General features: G+C 58.5%; 1 protein-coding gene across 4 annotated transcripts; it reads left to right on the top strand.

Annotated features, from left to right (window-relative positions):
* Positions 1–235: 235 nt before the first annotated feature.
* On the top strand, positions 236–10,239 carry CCDC124 (coiled-coil domain containing 124). Of its 4 annotated transcripts, none has more exons than XM_039324351.1 (5): positions 236–382; positions 5,179–5,342; positions 7,630–7,819; positions 8,075–8,186; positions 8,689–10,239. In XM_039324351.1, exons 2-5 carry the CDS (start codon positions 5,184–5,186, stop codon positions 8,891–8,893), a joined length of 666 nt encoding a protein of 221 aa, XP_039180285.1. In that variant the 5' UTR covers positions 236–382; positions 5,179–5,183; the 3' UTR covers positions 8,894–10,239. The 4 variants fall into 4 exon arrangements, with proteins under 4 accessions (XP_039180285.1, XP_039180287.1, XP_039180286.1 ...); XM_039324353.1 differs by having other exon boundaries at positions 259–386; XM_039324352.1 differs by lacking the exon at positions 236–382 and adding an exon at positions 386–475.
* Positions 10,240–10,440: the final 201 nt, after the last annotated feature.

Here is a 10,440-nt window from a genome sequence, read left to right as displayed (position 1 = left end):
AGCGAGAGATGCACATGCGCAAAGGAAGCAGCAGCGTCCAAATCCAATTGAAGACCGCGCGGGCGGCCATCTTCGTTATGGGCAGCCCTTTTGTTCCTCTCACTCCCGGTCCCTCTTTACAGGGGGCAACGCTGAAAAGGCCTCCCAGGCGGGGCGCGGGTGTCTTGTTTGGTCCTTCCTTATTGCGGGCGGAGAGTCAGAATAGTGTGAGACAGGCGGGGAAGGAGAGGGGAGCGCGGGCCTGAACGCAGACACGAATTGCCCTTAACAAACATGGCGGTGGGCCGTCTCGGAGGGGCGGAAGCCACCCGCCGTTTCCGCCCCGAGGGGCGAGGTACACCGTGACGCCCAAAGGCTGCGACCCCCGGCGGCGGCGGCGGCGGTAGGTAGGGGCTGCGGTGGGTCGAGGCTGCCCGAGGCCGAGAGGAGGGAAGGCGCGGCTCTCCCGCCGGCGCGGTCGGCCTCCGCTCCGCCGGTGACGCGGGCCCGGAAACGAGGGACAGCGCGAGGCTGGGAGGGGCACCGCCGACCCTCGTTCTTTCCTGGGGAGGGGCAGATCAGGGGCTGGGCCGGGGTCTCGAGGCCCTGGGGGAGGCTGGAGGTCAGGGAAGGCCTCGGGGTGTGGCCCCTCCGAACACCCGGAACCGTCTTTCTCCGCCTCTTGGCCTTAAGAGCGGTGGACTACAACTTCCAGGATGCCCCAGCCGTTAAAGAAAGACTGGCTGCCTGGGGAATCCTGGGAGTTGTAGTCCAGCCCTCTTAAAGCCGCAGAGCGTTGTGATGGGGTTGCCTTTGGGGTGTTTTTCCCACCTCTGGGGAGAATGATTGGGGGGCGGAATGTATGGTTGACCCCACAAATCATCTCCTCCAACCTTCTTCCTCATACAGGAAAAGCGGTTTGCCCCCCACTCCACGCCCGGCCTCTTCTAAGCCCCCTTGGGAGACACAGACCCCCTGCCCCTTTGTGGGGGGGGACTGGCCCGCTCTTACCTGGACCCTCCCTGTACAGGGCAGCTCCAGATTTCTGTTGTTAAGCAAGACAATTGCTAGGTGAGTTTTGGCCCATTTTACGACCCTTGCCACAGTTGTTAAGTGAATTGCTGTTGTAGCTGTTAACGTAGTCACATGGTCGTTAAGTGGATCTGGCTCCCCCCATTGACGTTTGCTTGTCAGAAGGTCGCAAAAGGGATCAGGTGAGCCCGAGACGCTTCGACCGTCATAATTACGAGTCAGTTTCTGAGCGTCAGGATTTTGATCGCGTGAGCAGGGGATGCTGCAACGGTTGTTAAACGGGAAGGAGGGACATAAGTCTCTTTTTTCAGTGCCGTTGTAATTTCAAACGGTCACTAAGCAAACGGCTGAAAGTCGAGGACCTGCGGGAGATTTTTCCTTGGGGCTGAGGGACGCGCTGGGGGATGCCACCTGCCACTCCGGTTCCCGGCTCCTCTGCCGACCTGGCCCAGAGCGGGTGGGCCCCGGGGGGGAGGCCCTCCTGCCTCTCCTGCTGCCTCTGTTCCTCCAGGCCGGACCTCCCAGGTGACGCATTGAGCATTTGGGAAAGTTCACAGGAGCCAAGAAGGGTCTCTTCCTCAGGAGAGTTATAGCTGGGGAGGGGTCCCGGGGCTTCTCTGGCCCAGCCCACTGGACAGGCGGTCCTCCACTTATATTCACAGAGTGACCATTCCAAGTTACAACGACACAGAAAGAAGTGACTCGTGATTGTTTTTCACACTTACAACCATGTCAGCATAAAATAGAACTGGAAGGGACCTTGGAGGTCTTCTAGTCCAGCCCCCTGCTCGAGCAGGAGAACCTATACTGTCTCAGACAAGTGACTAGTCTCTTTTTAAACACCTCCAGTGATGGAACACTCATGATTTCTGGTGGCAAGCTGTTCCACTGGTTAATTGTCCTTACTGTTAGGAACTTCCTCCTTAATTCCAAGTTGCTTCTCTCTCTGGTCAGTTTCCAACCGTTGTTTCTTCTCTTCCCCTCTGGTGCTTTGGAGAATAACATGACCCCCCCCTCTTTATGGCAGCCCCTCAGATACTGGAATGCTGCTATCATGTCACCCCTGTGTCTTCTTTTCTTTAGACTGGCCAAACCCAAGTCCTGCAGCTGTTCTTCATACGTTTTAGTCTCCAGGCCTTTAGAATAAATAGAATAGAGCTGGAAGGGACCTTGGAGGTCTTCTATTCCAGCCCCCCACTCAAGCAGGAGAACCTATACCATCTCAGACAAGTGACTGTCCAGTCTTTGATCATCTTAGCTGCTCTTCTCTGAACTTTTTCCAAGGTCTCAACATCTTTTTTGTGATATGGTGACCAAAGTTGGCTGCAGTATTCCAGGTGTGGTCTTACTAGGGCAGTGATGGCAAACCTTTTAGAGACCGAGTGCCCAAACTGCAACCCAAAACCCACTTATGTATCATCGGGTGCTGGGTGGGTGTGGCCCATTGGGTGGGTGTGGCCCATTGGGTGGGCGTGGCTGCAGTGGTAATGGCAGACTGGGTGGGACTAAAAAGTTCAATCAATTCCAACTTTGTGAGATCTTTTTTTTCCCCGCGAGGTTGAAATTGATTGATTGATTGATTCTTTTTTTTTTTTTACATGGCGGTGGAGGCCTAAAGCGAAAAGGTTTTATGAAACCCAGCTGTCGGACTGGGGCGACGGCGCTCGTGCCCACAGAGAGGGCTCTGAGTGCCGCCTCTGGCACCCGTGCCATAGGTTCGCCACCACGGTACTAGGGTTTTATAAAGTGGCACTAATACCTCGCGTGATTTTGATTCTTGATGCCTCTGTTTATACAACTCAGGATTGTATTAGCTTTTGTGGCTGCTGCTGCACACGGCTGGCTCCTGGTCAAGGGATCGTCCACTAGGACTCCAAGGTCCCTTTCATGGTTACTGCTATTAAGCCCGGTTTCACCCAATCTATATTTGTACCTGTGGTTTTTCTTGCTTAAGTGTAAGACTTTGCCTTTCTCCACATTAAATTTCATTTTGTTGGATAGAGCCCATTGTTCAAGTCTGTTAAGATCTTTTTGGATTCTGAGTTTGTCTTCTAGGGCAGTGATGGTGAACCTTTTGGAGACCGAGTGCCCAAACTGCAACCCAAAACCCACTTATGCATCAAGTGCCGGATGGGCGTGGCCCATTGGGTGGGCGTGGCTATGGTGGTAACGGCAGACTGGGTGGGACTAAAAAATTCAATCAATTCCAACTTTGCAAGATCTTTTTTTTCCTCTGAGAAGTTGGAATTGACTGATTGGTTGAACCTTTTTTTTTCTACACCAGTGTTTCCCAAACTTGACAATTTTAAGGCATGTGGACTTCAACTCCCAGAATTCCACAGCCAGCATTGCTGGCTGTGGAATTCTGGGAGTTGAAGTCCACATGCCTTAAAATTGTCAAGTTTGGGAAACACTGTTCTACACGGCGATGGAGGCCTAAAGCAAAAAGCTTTTATAAAAACCCAGCTGAAGGCCTAGGCCTGGGGTGATGGCGCACGTGCCCCCAGAGAGGGCTCTGAGTGCCGCCTCTGGCACCCGTGCCACAGGTTCGCCATCACTGTTCTAGGATGTTGGCTACTTCTGCCGGTTTGGTGTCATGTGCAAATTTGATGAGTTCCCCTCCAATTCCCTCGTCTAAGTCATTGATGAAGATGTTGAAGAGTTTACTGGGCCTAAGATGGAGCCTTGTGGTCCACCACTGCTTACTTCTCTCCGTGTGAATGTGGTGCCCTTGAGGACTAGTCGCTGAGTACAGTTTGCCAGCCAGCATCCTCACAGTCACGTGATAACAACCCAGGCACTTGGCAATCAGGGTGTATTTGTGATGATTGCAGTGTCCGCAGATCCCAGGGCCGCCGCACGCACAACCATTCCAGCTTCTGACAAAGTCAGTGGGGGAAGCAGGAGTCACTGAACAGCCACCCGACAACTGCAGCAGTTCGCACTTCCAACTGTGGTCGCCCCAAAGTGTGTAGCTAAATGTCCACGGAGACTCGCGGTCATCCAGGTCAGGGTCGTCCCAAAAGTGCTTTTTTGAGAGTTTTTTTTCCCCTTAGACGTTTCGCTTCTCATCCAAGAAGCTTCTTCAGGTTCTGACCAAAGGGTGGAGGAGGATGGAAGGACTAACATTCAGTTCCACGAAGGCTCCACACACCCGTTTGCACTCCGATTCAGGGACCCTGGAGGCCCAGATGGACCCCCAAGTGGCCTCAGAGACCCTCGGAGGGAGCGCTAACAACCAGATGACTGCTAAGGAATGTAAATCCTCCTGCACCATTCAGTCAGAACTGAAGAAGCTTCTTGGATGAGAAGCAAAACGCCCTCAGGGGGAAAAACCCAAGACACTCCAGTTGCCCCTCAGGAAAAAAAAAAGCACCTTCAGTTTAACAACTGTTAGCAAAAAAGGTTGTACAATTTGGCACCACTTGCACAGCGGCAGAAATTCTGGTCCTCACTCCAGTTGTAAATCCAGGTGCCTCGCGTTTGTACTTACGTATATTTACGCCACATAGTTTAAGTTAAAATACACCGGGATTGCCACTTATTTATTTTTCAAGTTAAATAAAGGGGAGAAAATCCAAGGTGCCCCAGGACAGGGGTGGGCAACCTCGGCTCTTTTATGACTCGTGGACTTCAACTCCCAGCTATGCTGACCCAGGAATTCTGGGAGTTGAAGTCCATGAGTCATAAAAGAGCCGAGGTTGCCTAACCCCTGCCTCAGGATGATGGGGGCTGTCACCCCTCCCTCCCAAGGCAGCCGGCCAGACCTGACCCACCCAGCTTGGTCCTTTGGGAAGGAAACTCAACTCCATTTGCAGCTAAAAGGTTCCTTGTACTAAAAGCCGAGTGGCTGCAGAGACAGAACCAGGAGTCCGAGTGCGGAAAATCCCCCGCTGACTCCCTCCCTTCCCTGGTCCACCCTGCCGTCGTCTCCCCATTGTCCAGTCACGCTCGGAGATGCTCCGGTCCCCGTCCCTCTGGAGGCCGGCTGGGGCTGCGCCTCCCAGGACCGCAGTCTTGGGACGCCTCTGGCCGTGGGGGGTTTCCTTTCGGCTTCCCCCTTCTCCCCACAGCCCAGGGCAGATGGGCACCCGGCGAAGCCCCGGCGTGAGAGCGAAGGGACGGCAGCTCCGTCGTAACCTGGTTTTCTTCCTCCCGGCCCTGCAGGCGGGATGCCCAAGAAGTTCCAAGGAGAGAACACCAAGTCGGCCGCCGCCCGGGCAAGGAAGGCCGAGGCCAAGGCGGCGGCAGACGCCAAGCGGCAGAAGGAGCTGGAGGATGCCTTCTGGAGGGACGAAGACAAGCACGTCATGCGCAAGGAGCACCGGAAGGTACCGGAAGGAGGGAGGGAGGAATTCATAGAGAGGAATCCTTGGGGTCTCCTGCCCCCAAATCCTCGGGGCCTGCCTGGGTTGAATCGGGGGCTCCGGAGTTCAGGAGCCGGGGGGGCAGACTGGGTCCCTGAGCGCAGGGCCGGGGGCTCTGGCGTGGCAGCCTGGGTTTCGGGCAGTTCGGCATCCCCGGGGGGGGGGCTGGAAAAGGGGGCGGGGGTCCCTTGGCGGGACCACAGGCGGGCAGAGGAAAAAGGGAAGAAGCACCAGAGCCACTTGCAGGACCAGCCTCGGTTGCACCAGCTGCACCACACACACACACACACACACACACACACACACACACACACGCATGCCACAGATTCACAGCACAAAGCCCCCCCGCCCCCCAAATTGGATTTTCTTGTTTCTCCTTGAAGACGTTTTTTGTTTCTCATCCAAGAAGCTTCCTCAGTTCTAAGAGAGGCTTCTTCCTTCAGCACTGAAGAAGCTTCCTGGATGAGAAGCGAAACGTCTTCATGGGAAAACACGGAAGGCCCGCTGCCTCTGGAAAAGCAGCTCTGGGACGGCCCTGGACATCCCTCCGAGGGTTTTTCCCTCAGGCCCCGGCCCTGGCTGGCTGGCTGGCTGCAGCCCCCTTCTGATTTTATTTCGTTTGTATCCCACCTCCATTATTTTGAGAAACACTTCAAAGCGGCAGATGCATCCAACTCACCGTATTCCTCCTGTTTTCCCACCACAACAACCCTGTGAAGTAGGCTGGGGTGAGGGAGAACGACTGGCCCAAGGCCTCCCAGCTGGCTTTCCTAAGGCAGGACTAGAACTCATCACCTTCTGCTTTCCAGACAGACAGACAGACGTAGGTAGGTAGGTAGGTAGGTAGGTAGGTAGGTAGATAGATAGATAGATAGATAGATAGATAGATAGATAGATAGATAGATAGATAGATAGATAGATAGATAGATAGATAGTAGATTAGAAGATAGAGATAGATAGATATAGATTAGAAGAGATAGATAGTAGACTAGAAGATAGAGATAGATATAGATTAGAAGATAGATATAGATAGAGATAGACAGATAGATAGACAGATAGCGATAGATAGATAGATAGATAGATAGATAGATAGATAGATAGATAGATAGATAGATAGATAGATTAGAGGAGAGAGACAGACAGATAACATTGTCATTTTTTTTACTCTGGGCACGTTGGCACACATTACAAACGAGTGTTTTTATGATACCTTTTAATTGTTGCTGTTAATTGTATGCTGTTGTAAGTGACCTTTCTTGGGATGGGCAGCCTCCCGGTCAGAGAGCGCCAGGGCTGCAGGAGGGGGGGGGGAAGGAGGCCGCACTGGCCTGTTGACCGCACCAGACCTTGGACAGGTGGAGGAGCCTGGGTGGGAGATGAGGGAGGAGAGACCCTGGCCCAGCTCAAGAGTATTGCCCAAGGGACCAAGGCAGGCCCTCCCCTCTGCTGGAGCCCCCAAAGTGGGCCAGGCACCCTTGGGAAAGAAAACCCAAACCCAGAACCGCCTCTCCGAAGGAGCTGGGAAAGAGATTGGGGAGGGGCTGAGTTCTTGGAGAAGAGAAGGGAGGGCGGGGGGGGGAAGCCAGCCCCCTTCAGCCGGTGGGGCCCGGATCTTTCAAGGCCTTCTGGGCCGCGCCAGGAGCTGCGGGCGGAGGGGCTGCGTGCTGCCCGTGTTGGGCCAGCCACAACCACAGACTCCCCTCCACGACGGCCTGGCCCCATCCTGGCCCTTAGGGGAGGAAGGTCCCCCTTTTGGCACTCGGGGCCCGGAGAAAAAACATTCGGGAGCCTGAACCGCCTTCTCCACGAAGGCCACGGGAAGCGTTCAGGCCGCTCCGTAAGACTCTGGAAGGAGGAGGAGGAGGAGGCCAGCCCCACCAGGCCAGGAAGCTGGACTCCCCAGAGGAAGTCTGAAGCAACTTGGATCGGGGTTCTGGTCTGTAACCTCTGGGGGGCCTCCAGGGCCTCTGGGGTCCCTCGCAGCCAGGAGCAATTTTTGACAGAGCGAGCCTGGGTGTGTGTGTGTGTGTGTGGTTTTGCCGTGCCTGTCTTAGGTGGATTGTTCTGCCTTGTGACAGAGACAGGACAGCCCCCCCCTCACCTCCAGAGCTGTCGGACTCTGGACCCCCCCATCTCCCCCCCCTTGAGGGGCCCAAGAGGTTCATTGCGCATCTGCTGGGGTTTTTCTTCTGACCGCCTTGCACGTCAGCTGTTCTTTTGGGGGGGCTCCCCCCATCTCTGCCCCCCCCAGGAGGAGCGGGAGAAGCGCCGCCTGGAGCAGCTGGAGCGCAAGAAGGAGCTGCAGCGGATGCTGGAGGAGGAGGACGCCCAGCTGAAGGGCAAGGCGCCCAAGACGCCCGGCCCCGCCAGGGTCACCCGGGCCCAGATTGACGAGGCTCTCCAGAAGGACCTGAAGGAGGGCGGGGACACCGCCGGCGGCGGTGAGTGCGGCTGCCCCCTCGGCTGTGGCAGGGGGCGGCCGGGCCCCGGTGGGGCAGGGGCGGCAGGACAAGGGCGGGAGACCATCAGGAGATCCCGAAGTCTGCTCGGATGCAGCGGCCTCAGGGGAGGGGACGGGCCACGGGAGGCCAGCCCCGCCCAGAGACGGCCTCCCTCCCTCCCTCCCTCCGGCCCTTCTTGGGCAGGTGCCGGTGCCAGGCCCCCCCGGCTGAAGCCTGCCCGTTCCTTCCTGGCAGAGAAGCCGAAGAGCCACCTGGAGCTGCCCTTGGAGGAGAACCTGAACCGGCGGGTGCTGGAGGAGGGCGCGGTGGAAGCCCGCACCATTGAGGAGGCCATCGCAGTGCTCAGGTGGGGCTGCAGGGCGGGAGCAGCGCCTCTTTCGCGGAGGGTCACGGGGAGCCCCCAGCCGATCAGGGAGACAGCGGACGGGGCCCCCGCCAGTGGAGAGCCTGGCCGAGCAGGGCGCCCTCCTCTGCCCCTTGGCCCTCTTGGCATGTGGGGCGCCTGGGGGCCTTTGCGGGGGTCACCGTGGGGGGGCCCTGGCCCCAGCAGAACGAGCAGCTCCCTTTGCCACCAGCCCAGGGGAGGGGCTGCAGCTCCCCTCCCCTCTTTTGGCCCCGGCTGGGGGTCAGCCCTGCTCCTGGGAGCGTGGGGAGGGACCTTCAGCAGAGCTGGAGGCTAGGAGCCCCCCCTGCAGTTTGGGAGTCCAGAGGTGCTGGGAACCGGCATGCAGGGCAAAGGGGCCCTGGGGCAGGGGGAGCCCCGGCTGGGGCCCTGGGGCAGGCCAGGTGGGGAGGGGTCCGGGCACAGCCGCCCCCTCACCCTGCTGCTGCCCCGCCCTTCCCCGCAGCGTGGCTGAGGACCTGGACCGGCACCCGGAGCGCCGGATGAAGGCGGCCTTCTCGGCCTTCGAAGAGGGGACCCTCCCCCGCCTGAAGCAGGAGAACCCCAACATGCGGCTGTCCCAGCTGAAGCAGCTGCTGAAGAAGGAGTGGATGAGGGCGCCCGAGAACCCCATGAACCAGCGCCACTCGGCCTACAACAGCCAGAAATGAGACCCCTGGGGGGCTGCTTCCCCCCCTCTGGCCCCCCACAGGCCCTCGCTGGACTGGGGAAACCCCCTCCCCTTTTCCCTTCGGCCCCCCTTTGCTCTGGAGGGCAATGAACGGCGGGGCAGGAACGGCTCTGGCAGACCGGAGCCCCCCCACCCCCTGCACCCCCCACCCCAATTCCTGGTGGGGAGGGGAGGCCGTCTTCATCCCGGGAGGGTCTCCCCATTCTTTCTTGTACTTCCCCCCCCCCTGAAATGGAAGGGAAGTTTTGCTTTGCCCCCCCCTCTCCCCCAGTCCAGATAGATAGCCCAGCCTGGGAAGGGGTGGGGGGCACTCCGCCTCCTTTGTTCTGCCCTGTCCTGAAGACCCCCAACTCAGGAGGCCCCCTTGACTCCACCAGCAGCCTCCAGCCCCCCACCTGATGGGGAGGAAATTGGGGTGCAGGCATGACCCCCCTCCCCCTGCAAACGGGGTCAGGATTCTTGGCCAGGACCCTCTTGCCTTTCCCTCGCCCTGCCCCCCCTCCCCGGTCCTCCTCTGAGGCTGGAGACCCCCGTTTGCTTCGGTTGTCTTTGAGGGCTCAGAGGGCCTCTCACTCATTGGCACAAGGAGGCAGGAGACCCCTGCCTCCTCTGCTGGCCTGTGGACCCCAAGTAGCCCCCAGACCCATCGGGGTTCGGCCTGTCCCTTCCTGACCCCTGGAACGGAGACCCTTGACAGCTTCCCAGGGATGGGCCAGCCGTGTCGCTGGGACCTGCCCGCCCTGAGGGGCAAAACCTGCCCCAAAGAGGGTGGGGGGGGATTTCCCTGGGCCCCTCCTCCTGGGGCGGTGCCAGAGTTGGCCTCTGGCTGTGGGCTTCCAGGGGCCCCTCCCCCAGCCCTTCTCCCGCCTCTGCCAGCCCCACTCGCAGGGCGCTCCCGGCCCCCTCCCTGGCTCCCCCCCACAACTGTGTGGGGACCTTTGCCCTGGGGGGCCCCCAGTGCCATTCGCCAGGCTCAAACCGGCTGGAGCCTTTGGGGGCAGGGCTGGGAGGAGCAGGTGGGGTGGAGGGCAGCCCTCACTCCCGGCCAGGCAGCCCCCCCCCACTCCAAGCGCTTGCAGGCCTGCCTTTCCCTTGCCACCCTCCTGCCCATTCACACACACACACACACACAGACACACAGACACACACACATCCTCCTCCTCCTCTGCTTGGGCCTTCAAAACACCTGCAGGGAAGGGGGGGCTATGCCAGCTGGCCCCTCCCACTTTGCCGCTTCCTCCGTGTTCAGGGAAAGTTCTGGACTTTTAAAACATGGACAGATACCTCAACCCCACAACAAAGACGAAATAAAGAGGATTGTGCCCACCTCTGTCCTCCGTCGCTCTCTCGCCCAGCGGCTCTTTGCCCTCAGCGGCCTTGGTGGCTCTGCTGCCCCTTCCGGGCCTGACCCCTGTTTCCTCAGCCCCCCCTCAACAAGACCCCTGGGGTGCTAGAAGGGGGGGCTCAAGGGGGGGGGAACCCAGAAGCGGCTGGCCTCACTGCAGAAGGGTTAAAAGGCTGGTGCCT

This window comes from Crotalus tigris, unplaced genomic scaffold (assembly GCF_016545835.1).
Source record: "Crotalus tigris isolate CLP2741 ecotype Arizona unplaced genomic scaffold, ASM1654583v1 scf7180000024298.760630, whole genome shotgun sequence".
NCBI lineage: Eukaryota > Metazoa > Chordata > Lepidosauria > Squamata > Viperidae > Crotalus > Crotalus tigris.
This window is presented reverse-complemented; position numbering and strand designations above follow the sequence as displayed.

Excerpts from the sequence above, each read along its gene's own strand:
- CCDC124 (XM_039324351.1), top strand. The coding sequence starts at position 5,184 with ATGCCCAAGAAGTTCCAAGGAGAGAACACCAAGTCGGCCGCCGCCCGG. Across the intron at positions 7,820-8,074 it reads CGGGGACACCGCCGGCGGCG|AGAAGCCGAAGAGCCACCTG; the intron begins GTGAGTGCGGCT and ends CCTTCCTGGCAG. Across the intron at positions 8,187-8,688 it reads GAGGCCATCGCAGTGCTCAG|CGTGGCTGAGGACCTGGACC; the intron begins GTGGGGCTGCAG and ends CCTTCCCCGCAG.